The 12177-nt window shown below is 31.0% G+C and overlaps 3 protein-coding genes across 3 annotated transcripts; all 3 read right to left on the bottom strand.

Moving 5' to 3' along the window:
• Positions 1-400: 400 nt before the first annotated feature.
• On the bottom strand, positions 401-3142 carry LOC107997957 (uncharacterized). Its single transcript, XM_017056910.3, is given in 5 exon segments — positions 401-1939; positions 2889-2922; positions 2924-3026; positions 3029-3101; positions 3104-3142. Coding segments are annotated over 5 exon segments (1404 nt in total). The 5' UTR covers positions 3128-3142; the 3' UTR covers positions 401-769.
• A 3345-nt stretch (positions 3143-6487) lies between these two features.
• Positions 6488-9212, bottom strand: LOC107997943 (serine protease HTRA2, mitochondrial). The gene is made up of 7 exons (XM_017056893.3): positions 8546-9212; positions 8354-8477; positions 8172-8258; positions 7901-8095; positions 7662-7812; positions 7415-7583; positions 6488-7340 (listed from the first exon to the last, which is right to left on the bottom strand). The coding sequence occupies exons 1-7, from the start codon at positions 8932-8934 to the stop codon at positions 7178-7180; spliced, it is 1278 nt and encodes a 425-aa protein (XP_016912382.1). The 5' UTR covers positions 8935-9212; the 3' UTR covers positions 6488-7177.
• A 477-nt stretch (positions 9213-9689) lies between these two features.
• LOC107997950 (rRNA N6-adenosine-methyltransferase ZCCHC4) lies at positions 9690-11994 on the bottom strand. The gene is made up of 4 exons (XM_017056901.3): positions 11720-11994; positions 11093-11646; positions 10301-11000; positions 9690-10230 (listed from the first exon to the last, which is right to left on the bottom strand). The coding sequence occupies exons 1-4, from the start codon at positions 11766-11768 to the stop codon at positions 9881-9883; spliced, it is 1653 nt and encodes a 550-aa protein (XP_016912390.1). The 5' UTR covers positions 11769-11994; the 3' UTR covers positions 9690-9880.
• Between the last annotated feature and the right edge of the window lie 183 nt (positions 11995-12177).

Here is a 12177-nt window from a genome sequence, read left to right as displayed (position 1 = left end):
CAGTCGTTGAGTTTTAGTTATCGAAGTAACTACGTAAGTACATGTATGGGTTCATTGAGTTTCTCGTTTAAGTGGCTGGATAAGGTTGCTTGTGAGAAATTTGAGAAAGATCTGAAGATCTTCTCTACGGTTAGTTAACTTATTAATTATAAACTTTTCGTTTACATCTTTTGGTTCATCTTGAGAACTTGTTTTAAAAGATTTTCCGCTATTCTCTTTCTATATATATTTTTTTCCATATACGAAATATTAATTACATATTAATTTATCCAAAGACCTAAAGATTTTTCTTGAATGCAATTTTCATTTTAAACAAAGAAAAAAGAAGAACACCAAAAGATTTCAATGAAACGAAAAAAAAAAAAGAAAATCGAGGAATATCGGGGACCAACAATTACTCTTATACACGAGAAATCATTTTTATTGTCGAGCATGAACAATGAGCAATAATTTAACGAAAGATCGATCGTTAAAGCGATTCTCGATGCGAATAATGAGAAGACGATTAAAAAAAAAATAAATGCGCGCCAATCGAACGAGCTATCGATCAAATATATCGATCCAACACTCTCGTCGACTATTCGTCATCATTTGCGACCAATCATCCCGAAGAACGCTGTTCCGAAAGGAGCATTTCTTTCTGGATCAGAGGTCGAGGATATCCCCAAAAATTCTTCTCGTCCCATAAACCTCGTAACTCGTATTTTCCAAAAAATTTTCCAAAATCCTCAACACGATCCCACCTTCATCTCGATCGAATCTATCCAGTCTAAAGATAGAGCGGAACATGGATAGCCGGATGTATCTGAGCAACAGCGGGCGCAGTCTTGACCAGCAGTCCGATCGGATTAATTTCTCCGCCATGGATTTGACTGACCCCATAACTGGTAACCGACGCCTCTCCTTTGACGACTGGTATGGCCGGAACGTGTGCTATCTCCTTCCTCTCCACAACCGTAGGAGCAACAGCAATACCCTCCTTGGCAACAACGTTCGACGATCCATGTATCTGGCTGACACCGTGACTCGAGACAGAAGTGGTCGTCACAGAGGTTAGCTGAGCCGGAAGAACGGGGACGGTTTCTTTAACGATCGTTGGTAAAACAGGGACACTCTCTCCCGCCAGGACGGTGGAGGCGAGCGGAAGTACCGACCGGACCACGGTCAACGGCTCAGGCTTTATCTTGACCGCGTCTTTGGGCCTTGGTCCCTCGATACCCAACTGCTTGTGCAATTCTATGCGGTTCTCGTGGTAGGTGGGCGTGCGAGCGAGCACGGGCAACCCTCCCAATATGGTTTGCACAGGCAAGATCGGGTGCAGGTCGACCGGTTTCGCCTCCAACCGAGCGTTGCTGTGCACTTGAACTTGACTCTGGTGCGAGGTCGCGAGAGGGATGTTGTTGTTGTTGTTGAGAAGCAGAGGTTGCAACAACAACGAGGAGGAGGTGGAAGGAGGAGACTGAGAGGGTGCAGCTTGTTTTTTCGTGTCGTTTTGAACACTGTCCAAAGATTGTTCTTTCTGCCCGCTTTTCTCGGGATTAGAATCTTGCAGGCTGCGCCTTCTGCGGCTGGGCGTGGAACTTCTCTCGGCCACCGCGCTTCTCGCCAGAATGACATGGGCCGTCGTTTCCAAGTCGTTCTGATTTTCGTCCGTGGGGATGTTGGTCGCGGCCACGCGGAAACCGTTGTCGTCAGCGACGTAGAAGGCTGACTGGAGAACACCATTCGCGTCCACGTAACTGTACGAGCCACGGAGGACGCCGTTCGCGTCTTTCACTTCCTCTTTGGCGGATGGGCCACCGGCGTAACTGTACGCATGCTCCCCGGTCACGGTGTTCTGATATTGGTTGTATATTGGAATCGGGCTGGACAGGTACGCGTACGGGAGTAAATTCAACTGCGAGGCCGAGGCCAGGCTGAGGGCTAGAATCAATGGTATCTGGAAGAAAAGAAAAAGTATTTGTTTCTTGGATTATTTTTTAAAAATATATATTTGGTTCATCCTTACAATCTATGAGCTTTTAAAATTTACTCGATCGATTATTTCGCACTAATTAAATGAAATTAAAAGTAAGCGAGGACAATTTTTGATATTAATTTGGATAAGGATAGTTTCTTTTTTATTTTCAAGAGGAATCTTTCGCAAAAATTTGTCTTTATAAATAACAGAATTTGAATTCCGCACAAAATTCTGACAATTTCGAAGGAACGAAAGGGTTCCCAAACAAATTTTTCCCAGGACGACCGTCTCGTGACTCTGGAATCCTTTCAAGGTTGACAATTCGATGGTCGAATTTTACGAACAAGAAGGTATTCTCGTCGCGTCGGAAGGACTGAGTTTATACTTGCATGAAGCCAGGGATTCTTTTTACGATCCAATAAGAAACGAACGAGTGGCCACGTTGATAGCTAGAGACGTGCAGATACGCGAGCAAATCATGAAAACGAAAATAGATACTGCTCTTGGAATCTTCCAAGACTGGCAGCATTGATTTTGAATTGTGACAGCCACGTATTTGATTTTCAAGAACGTGAAATACGTGGAAGAATGATTTTTTTAAGATTTTCTACTGCTCTTCTCGAGTGCTTGAATTTAATTTGATTCGAAAACCTTTTTTTGAATAGAAAAAATATCATTGAATGACTTTAAAATATATATCCTGTTAAAATATATTAACACAGAATTCCTTTCCTCTCAAATCCAATCGATCCAATCCAAAAAATCAATTTTTATTCATCTTATTCTCAACATAACCAATAACTAACTACGTAAAAATAATAAATGCACGTTTCCTTTGAAACTGAAATTGTATAAATATATGTATACACGTTCAGAAAATCGTCTTCCTGTCCATAATACTAGATATAAATTTAGAAAGATCACTCACCAATGACTGCATCGTGAGACAGTTTGCTCTATTCCAGTGGAACCTCCTCGCTCGACGAAGGACTGTTCGGCCTGTGCACCTTGCTTCCGATCTCGTTTTGACTTATATACATGGCGGAGGGGACGAGCGAGCCGGCGGCGGTGTCTTCGAACCAGGAACCAGAGGAATCGTCGAAGGACAGGCGGATCCGTTCACCGAATACTTGGAGACACGAGATCCCTCGATCCGGGATCCGGCATCGCTCGCCACGCCCTCTTCTTCTTCTTCTTCTTCTTCTTCTTCTTCTTCTTCTTCTTCTTCAGGTTTTATTTGCTCGTCTCTCGTTTTTCTCGCCGCTTTGCGTCCAGGAATTAGATCCGCGATTTTCTGTAATGGGATATCGAGGCCTGGACACAAATGCTACACGGCTGTTTATTGGCAATTGGAATGGAAATTGGATGGAATTCGACGAGGATCGATCATGCGGTGAAAAAAATTATATTATTGTAAGAAATTTGGTATCCTATGGAAGAATTTGTTTATTTGTCTCTCATTTTTTCTGCAACGTAATTTTTATTCTCGTACGAATATTATATTTGTCATTCGTTGGATATTCGCTTCTTGAATATGGACTCACTTTTATTCTTTTTCACAATTTGTAATTTTCATTTCTTTTGTGTTTGTTTGTTACGAATTAATTCTTTCTTTAATTATTTCTTTCGATGTGGTTTTCGATAAAATGGAAAATGTGACTTTTATTATTTTTGTGGGGATAAGATAAATGTAATCTTACGATATATTTACAGGTGGCCCTTAAAACCATGGTGAGAGAGAGGAAAAGAGAGCAGTAAGTAAAATTTATGCTGAATTTCTTGGTACTTTTATCTTTTTACGGATTTATGTTACTCGAGGAGTATGGAACGCAGTATTTTTGCTTGCTCGATAAAAGTTTTATTTCTGCTGACCATCGTGAACCATTAATGGTTCACGGAGTACTAGAAATATCGATTCTTCTAGATTTTAAACGAAAAGTTCATCCGTGCTGATTTTAAATGAATTTTTACAAAAAAATTTCAATAATTTTTTGATTAGAAATTCGTATCATCATATCACGTATATCATAGATGTTCAAATTTCAGAACAAATATAAAAATTGTAATTATGATAAAAATTCTCCTTTTCCACAAATAAGAATTTTCCAAAAAAAAAGTTTTATTTATAAAAATGAAATATTTCTATAAATAAACGTTATATGTTCGAATCACATTTCATATTCATCGTTCCAGAATCTCAATCTCCATAAAATAGTCGCTGTACCAAACAAAAAAGTAATCAAACTTGATTAAAAAAATTTACAAGATTTTTTTCTCTCGAAGAAAGAACCCAATAAATTCGCAAAAACAAATTTCTTCGAAGATCAGACGAATAATAGGACTCAAAAATATCTAATTGTAATTATAAATTGTATTATAATTTTACTAAATTCTTTATTTTTTATCGCCTTATGATGTATTCTTTTAGATACTTTATACATAAATTAAATAAACAAGCAAAAAATTCTTCTCAAAAATCGTTTTCTCTCTTGGTAAAAATCTTTATTCGTCCTATGTTTAATTTTCTCTCGTACAATCACATTTACCCAATAAATTTACTTCCAATTACCAAACTTAGAAATATTGATGAAAATCAACATCGAAACCTTAACCTCTCTTTCGTTTCTTTTTAAATCTTTTTAAATGGCAGTCGAGCGACGCAAATTCGAAAGAGTTTTCCTTTTTTGAATCGATGGGGTCCCATGCACAATGGAACACGTGATTGCATTTCTTCGATGCCTTTCGCAGCAACAATTCGACCGACCTTGATCGTACGATATTCCTCGTCGAAATTGTTCGGCTGCCGCTGCCTTTTTTCCTCGTGAATCCTCCCTTTGTTGCAAATGAAATCGCCAAGGACGCGCTTACTCCCGGATATAGCCAGCCAAATGATCGAACGAACACGATTGTCCTTTGCGCCTCGTATCGCGGGTATTCTGGTTCTGGGGGATAATGGCGACCGAGGAGCAATAGGAATTATTTGTCAGTGTCAACGAAAACACGAGGGAAAGGAGTGTGAAGAAATAGATTCTTGAGTTTCAAATACCACTGGGTGGTATATGTATCTTTTTGATCTGTTTTTTAAGTTTCGAAGCTAGATGGCGTTATGTAGTTATTTATGGAAAGGTTGGCAAGAGATTGATTGTTCTCGATAAGATGAAATATATGAAAATAAGTAAATGGTTTTTCTTGTATTTTTTTATGATTTCAACGAAAATTTTTACGTTTGATAATTAATCGCAAAATTTCGGTCCTATTTTAAGTATTTGAGTTAAGTTTTTCTCATTGATCTTGTTTTCCAGTTTGAAGATAGATAAAGATAATTTAATTATTAGGAAAGATTGGAGAAAGGTTAATAATTCTGGATAGCACAAAATATATAAGAAGTTATTTTTTTTTATAGTTTTTCTAATATTTTTGTAAGACACGTAATATCTTTGTAAGATTTTAACTTAATTATAAAAATTTCAATTCTGTCTTCGATTCTTGGATGATATTTCTTTTTAATCTATTTTTAAATTTGAAAATAGATGGTGATTTGAAAGTAAATGTTGTTTATTTCTGTCTAATTTCTAACCAATTTCTTATTTCACAAATTATTTCTTCTTTCAATTTCCTACTTGATATAGTCCATCAACAAAGAATGGTTTCAAAAAATGAAACATGTCTCTCAGGATTTCTGTATTCAAGATATTCAAGATATCTCTTAAGATTTTTCGTTATTGATCAACATTCAAAGTTAACGTGTAACTACGCGTAGGCGATGGTGGACGTTCTAAGGCTCGAAGATATCGAGTCTCGATCGTCTGTTTGTTCTTTAGCTACCGAGAATTGCCAAGCACGTACGTAGGAAGTAACAAGATTCTTTTGTAGGCGAGCTTCGCTTGACAAAATGTAGATAATCAAGGGAATAGATATCTATCTGAAAAATTCGAAATATAAAAAGAAAAGAAGATAAATGAAGAAAAAAAAATAAAATAAAGATAGAAATGTGATAATCATTAAAACGATATATGTAATTGAAAAAAATATATGGTTTTGAAGATTAATATTAATATAAGAATTTTGGAATTAATGTAATATTAAGAATTAATATTTTGATTTTTGAATAATAAAGAGTGTTGAAAGTAAAAAATAAAAAATGTATAAAAATTAAAAATTTAATTTTGAAGTACAAAATAAACTTTCAAAATTTATAAAAAGTTGGAAACAATCATATATATATATTTAAGAAACGAAGATATAAGATAAACGAAGTATTTAGTATTCATTTTTTCATTTGTTTGAAAATTTAAAATTGACTTAAAAATTTATGAATGTTTATGAAAATAAAATTGTAAAAATCGATGAACGTACGTATCTTAATTTGAAATAAATTATCATATTATATTTCGTAAATCTCATAGTTAATTAAAGGCAATTTTAATATTTTATAATAATTGAACAATTTTTTAGGATTCATTCATACAATTATAAAATTTTATTTCAACTGTCAAAATATTTTAAATTATTGAAAAATTAAATCTATTAGAAGAAATATATCTCTCAATTTATTTTGTCAAATCATTGATATTTTTTGTACAATTGTATTATAAAATTTTAATTAAAAAAATGATATTAGTATTCTATTTTTTATAAACGAAAATTAAATTTAAATCTTTTACATTATATCGTAACTGTTATATTATATGAGTTATTACGTAGTGCAAACGTAGTTTAGAATTCCAAGATGCCGCAGTCAGTGTAACATTTTCGGAAAAAATGTTGGAAGCCACTCGGACCACGCCTACGCTCTCAGAGATCCGGTCACATATTTGCGGAGATCGCCACATGTCGTAAACAACATAAACATAATGCAGTCGTGCCACACCCGATGTACACACATAATATATATATATATATATTATATATATCCCACAAATATCTCGATATGAGGTTTAGTAATAATTAAATAAAATAATGGAATGAACGAAAAAAAAAGACGACCGAAAATGTCGATGACTTAAATATATCTTTCTAGATGATTCTTTTTTTATTAAATAGGCGAATATTTGAAATATAACGCAATGTTTTGTATAGTATTATTGCGTTATATAATTAAAAAAATTAAAATAAAAATGCCAATTGTACATAAAATATTAATGATAAATTTAGAAAGGATAGATGTTTAAATTGTAATTTCAATGTCGAAATGAATTATACTATTAGAAATGTGATTTAAATTTCTTCTGGTTCAATTCGCAGATGTAATACTTCTAGACCTCTGATCACAGTCATTCTTAAAATTTTTGCTGCTTCTATGGCTTTGTAAATACTGGCGGATGATACCACTGGTTCATCATTGACTTGCGTTATAATATCGCCCGCTTGTAAACCTCCTCTGAAATTTTTCCATAAAAATATAATTTTTATTTAATTATCATTAATGTTATAAATGATAATTAGGAAACATACAGATGTGCTGGCGATCCTACGATCACTTTATAAACAAGAACACCGTATCTTATGTTATGTGGAATTCCTTTTAATTTTTTTTGCAATTCATAAAAAAGATCCGGTGTAAGCGTCAGCATTGTGATTCCGATATATTGAGTTTTTGTTTTTTCCATTGCGAATTGTGTACCTAATATATTTGCATATTAATATTATTTTATTTTACAATGATATATTAAGTATTTTTTATTTCATTTAAATATTATACCTTTGTTTTTTCTGCGTAATTCTGCTTTTCTTAAAAAATCTTTAGCATAATCTATAGGTATAGCAAAAGAAATACCACTTGTCACTTTCATTGCATTTATACCAATTGCTTCTGCATCCAAATTAACTAATGGACCACCTGAATTTCCAAACTAAAAAATGATAGTATATAATAAAATATTTTAATATAAATTTTTATATTAAAAGTTTAAATTAAAGTAATGATAATGAAATACTAACAGTGATTGCAGCATCTGTTTGAATATAAGCCATTTGTTTATTAAGAAGACCAAGTTCTTGGCTATGTCTATTTACACTACTTATTACACCACTTGTTATTGTGTTACTTAAAGCTAATGGAGATCCAATAGCAACCACAAATTCTCCAGGTCTAAGATTTGAAGAAGAACCAAGTTTCATTACTGGTAAATTTGTCTATAAAAAAAATTTAAATTAATAATTTAAAAATATAAAAATAATTATATAAAATAATATAAAAAAATATATAAACCTTGTTAATTCGTACAGTTGCAAGGTCACTATGCACGTCAATGTCCTCCACAGTTCCAGTATAAACACTTCCATCATAAAGACGTACCTGTGAAATAGATTGCATAAAAACTTCTGAAAAAATATGTTTAATATTAATTCCTGTAATATAAGAATGTTTATATAAAATACCACCAACATTACCTTGACAGTTGTATGGGGTTTAGCAGTAACAACATGAGCATTTGTCAATATTAAACCATCTGATTCGACAATGAAACCAGATCCATTGCTTATATTGAATGGTTTACCTGTTTGAAAATCAAATCTATTTTCTCATTAATAATTACTGTTAATTACAATTATTTAATTATCTTTATAAGTATAAATATTTACCTTCTGTTGTTTTGAATTTCTATGTACACTACTGCAGGTGCTGACTTTTCTACCACATCGGCTATAAAATTATATTTATTTCTATTATTACCTCCATCCCAAGAAACTGGTTTAGCATATATTGTGAACATAGATTTTATTAAGTTGCTAAATCGGTTTTGACAATCGTCCTTCCATTTATACAAAACATAACCAAAACCAGAAAAGAAAATGGTATAAAACAAGACATTTCTAACTGTTTTTTCAGAAGTTCGAAATTTTTTATCTTGTTGATGTGAACATTTATATTGCGAAAAACGATTCACGCATGAAACTGTTAAGAATTGTTTATACTGGAAGTGATTTCTTCTTAAAACGGTCCAAGATGTACGGGTCAAGGGGGCAGCCATTTTTCGACTCCCAATAAGAGAGTGTCAGTTGTATTTTCAAATCCCGCGAAAATCGATTTATACATGGAAATTTATGAAACATAAAATTATTGAAACTTTATATCAAGAAAATTCTAATAAATATGAGATGTAAAATAGATTTAATATTTAATCGGAACTATTTTTAATAAATATAAATTTTACAGAACAAGTATAAAGAAGGAGAGTAAACATAAAGTAATTATAAGAAAAAGATAGAGATAAAATGAAAATTCGAAAATCAACGCCATCTCCAGAATGCTACAAAAAAAAAAAGAACAAAACAAAGAGAATAGAAAGTGAAAAAAAAAGGATAGAGATATAGAATAAGAATTTATTGTCAGCGCTGTCATTGAATGCCATTTCAATTAATTTTATGAGCGTTAAAAATATTTTTTTTAAAGTACTCAAGAGATAACGTTGATTCTCAATTTTTTGAAAAAATGTCTTTGACGCATAAGAGATGGTAATAATAGTCAATTCTTATACTATTTCTTTTCTTACTATATACTCTCCTTATTTATATGTTTCGTCTACGACAATTTAGAAATGATTCTAATTTTTGAATTTTTATTTTATTTCTTTCTTTTTTTTACTATTTATTCTTACTTATTTATTTATTCTCTTTATATGTTTATGACGTACGATATAGATAAAATATAGGATGAAAATACATAAAAACTTTTATCATTTCTCTCTCTCAAAAAAAATAGGTGTAATATTATAAGAGAACGGTATTTTTTTTTCAATTATTACATTTATTTTGAAATTTTATTACTGTGAAATTTATTTCTTTAGTTAATTTTTAAAATCATATAAGAAATTTTGCATTTCTTTTATTGAAGTACATATATTTTACATCAATAAGAGATCTTATTTACAATATAATTATACAGAAACGATTTATAATTTTTGTTTATAAATTATATTACGTTTCTTGTTTTTTTACTTTTTTTTTTGTATTTACTATTCCATTTGATTGATCATGTAACTTCATTTTTTTATTTATTTTTAAGGGTTTAGGTTTTTTCAAAGTTTTCAGTTTGAGTTCTATTATTTTTTCTTTTTTTTTTTTTATTTCCAATTTGTTCGATGTTTTTTTAATATTTTTTGTTATCGATGTTTGTTTTTCATTTTCAAATTCTTGTGAATCATCTATCTTTTTCTTTTTTATGTCGTTAATCATTACTTTTTCATTAATAACTTTGCGTTTTTTAATTTTTTTTATTTTCTCTGTTTGAATTTCTTCGTTTATATTACATTCCTTTTCGGTATGACCTATAAATAATAAAACAAAATTTTATATATTCGTTATATTATTTTCATTAAGAAAATAAAAATTACATACCAATTTCGTTACATTTAAAACATTTTCCAGTAACTTTGGGTTTTCGGCCGCACAAATGTTTTGCCACGATACATCTTTTACAAGTTTCGCAATGCTTCCAATAAGGTTTCACACATCGTTTGCATATATCACAGTGTTTATATGTAAGACCATTTTTCGAAGTACACTCTTGACATTTTTTACAATGCTTATTTTCTTTACCAACCCATTTTTGACATTTTTTACAATATCTATAACCATTCGATTTCGGAAGTTCGACTAAATTTAATGGTATATTTGTAAAAATTCTAATAGGTGATGGCAATTTAGTACCATTGGAATCATTTAAAAATAATGGATGATTATCATAAGCTACTTTGTAATCAGTCATGCTCAAATCTTTCAAACCTCCTGATATACCAGGAGGATTACTCTTTTGTTTCATTATAGATTCCATAAAATATGGAAATATAAACATTATTTTTAAACAATCAGTTTCATTTTCTATATTATTCCATTTCTTATGAAATTCAGAAATTTTTTTTATGGTCCAAGATATTGGTTCCACTCGACTACCAAATGGTGGATCACAGATTAAATAGGTATGTTTTCCCTTATTTTGCATAAGAAAATCTTTAAACACATGAATGGCACTTTCATTAAAAAAATGATTATTCAATAGATTATACCAACAATAATTTAATGGTCCAAAAAAATTATGCTATAAATTAAAAAACACGAATATGTATTATACTCACACAATTTATTTTAGTATAAATTTATTTGATTTAATAAATTTTTAAATAAACTTACAAATCTTCCATCAAAATCCAATAAGAGTGAAGATATTGTATCTTCATAATTTTCTAGAATATATTCATGAATCTTTGGAGTACCTATACAAAGAATTTGTGTTGCTCCTAATTTTACAAGTATATTCACTATATCTTCCGTTGTTTGTTTTGTGAAGAAATATTGAGCTTCCTGCTTAGAATTTTCTATAGGTTTTAAAATTTCTGTTGGATGTTTCATCTCATAATCTGTAAGATTTTCTTTTATATCATGATTTTTATGTTTATTCATTACATCTTTTTCAATTTTGGATATCAATTGTTCACAAGTGTGACAATAGCATCTATTGTCTGGAGTTACAGACATTATATTATTAAAATGTACATATAATGATCTATGACGATAACGAGATATAAATTGTTTTTTTTGTTGTTCCCATTTAGCTGCTTGTTGTTTTGTCAGTTTTTCTCCCTCTTTCAAGTAAAATTTGCATGTCTTTCTCTCGCGACAAGCAGAACATACATAAAACTTTTCTAATTTGCCATTTTCATATGTGCCAAATAATAATGTTGGTCCTATATAAATAAAAATATCATTGTAAATATTTAACACTATCTTTCCACGAAAATTTTTGATATGAAATATTACCATGTGGACATTGAGGATGTTTACTCAAATCGGACCAAAAACATTCCATGTTTAATAATCAATGAAAGCAAAATTAACGAATAGTTTAAAAATAATTATTTATGTTAATATTTATTATAAACTTAAGCATAATTTTAAGACTACTTTATTTACTATATAATTAAATACTTATTCATAAAATTTGTCATCTTATGCGAAACATTCACTCATGCAAAAACAAAACATACCACGTGGTTTGCATAGCGATATGAACTTAATCGATTTTCAACGCGATTCGAGTGCCACTTGCGATTATCGAAACTACTTTAAACATTTTACTTCTCTTAATAAGTTTTCAATTTAAATAAATTTGATCGGAAATGAAAATGTTGAAGGAATTGATTTTTGTGGATTTTTTTAGTAATTAGATTAAAAATTTTTTTGAAGTGATCAATTGCTTAATATCCAATATTTATTGA

Source organism: Apis cerana, linkage group LG15 (genome assembly GCF_029169275.1).
Source record: "Apis cerana isolate GH-2021 linkage group LG15, AcerK_1.0, whole genome shotgun sequence".
NCBI lineage: Eukaryota > Metazoa > Arthropoda > Insecta > Hymenoptera > Apidae > Apis > Apis cerana.
This window is presented reverse-complemented; position numbering and strand designations above follow the sequence as displayed.

Coding starts and splice junctions, on each gene's coding strand:
- LOC107997943 (XM_017056893.3), bottom strand. CDS start 8,934: ATGGCTGCCCCCTTGACCCGTACATCTTGGACCGTTTTAAGAAGAAAT. Junction 8,096..8,171: donor CAACTGTACGAATTAACAAG/GTTTATATATTT, acceptor TTTTTTTTATAG/ACAAATTTACCAGTAATGAA. Junction 7,813..7,900: donor AAACAGATGCTGCAATCACT/GTTAGTATTTCA, acceptor ATCATTTTTTAG/TTTGGAAATTCAGGTGGTCC.
- LOC107997950 (XM_017056901.3), bottom strand. CDS start 11,768: ATGGAATGTTTTTGGTCCGATTTGAGTAAACATCCTCAATGTCCACAT. Junction 11,647..11,719: donor ACATCCTCAATGTCCACATG/GTAATATTTCAT, acceptor TTATTTATATAG/GACCAACATTATTATTTGGC. Junction 10,231..10,300: donor TTTTAAATGTAACGAAATTG/GTATGTAATTTT, acceptor TATTATTTATAG/GTCATACCGAAAAGGAATGT.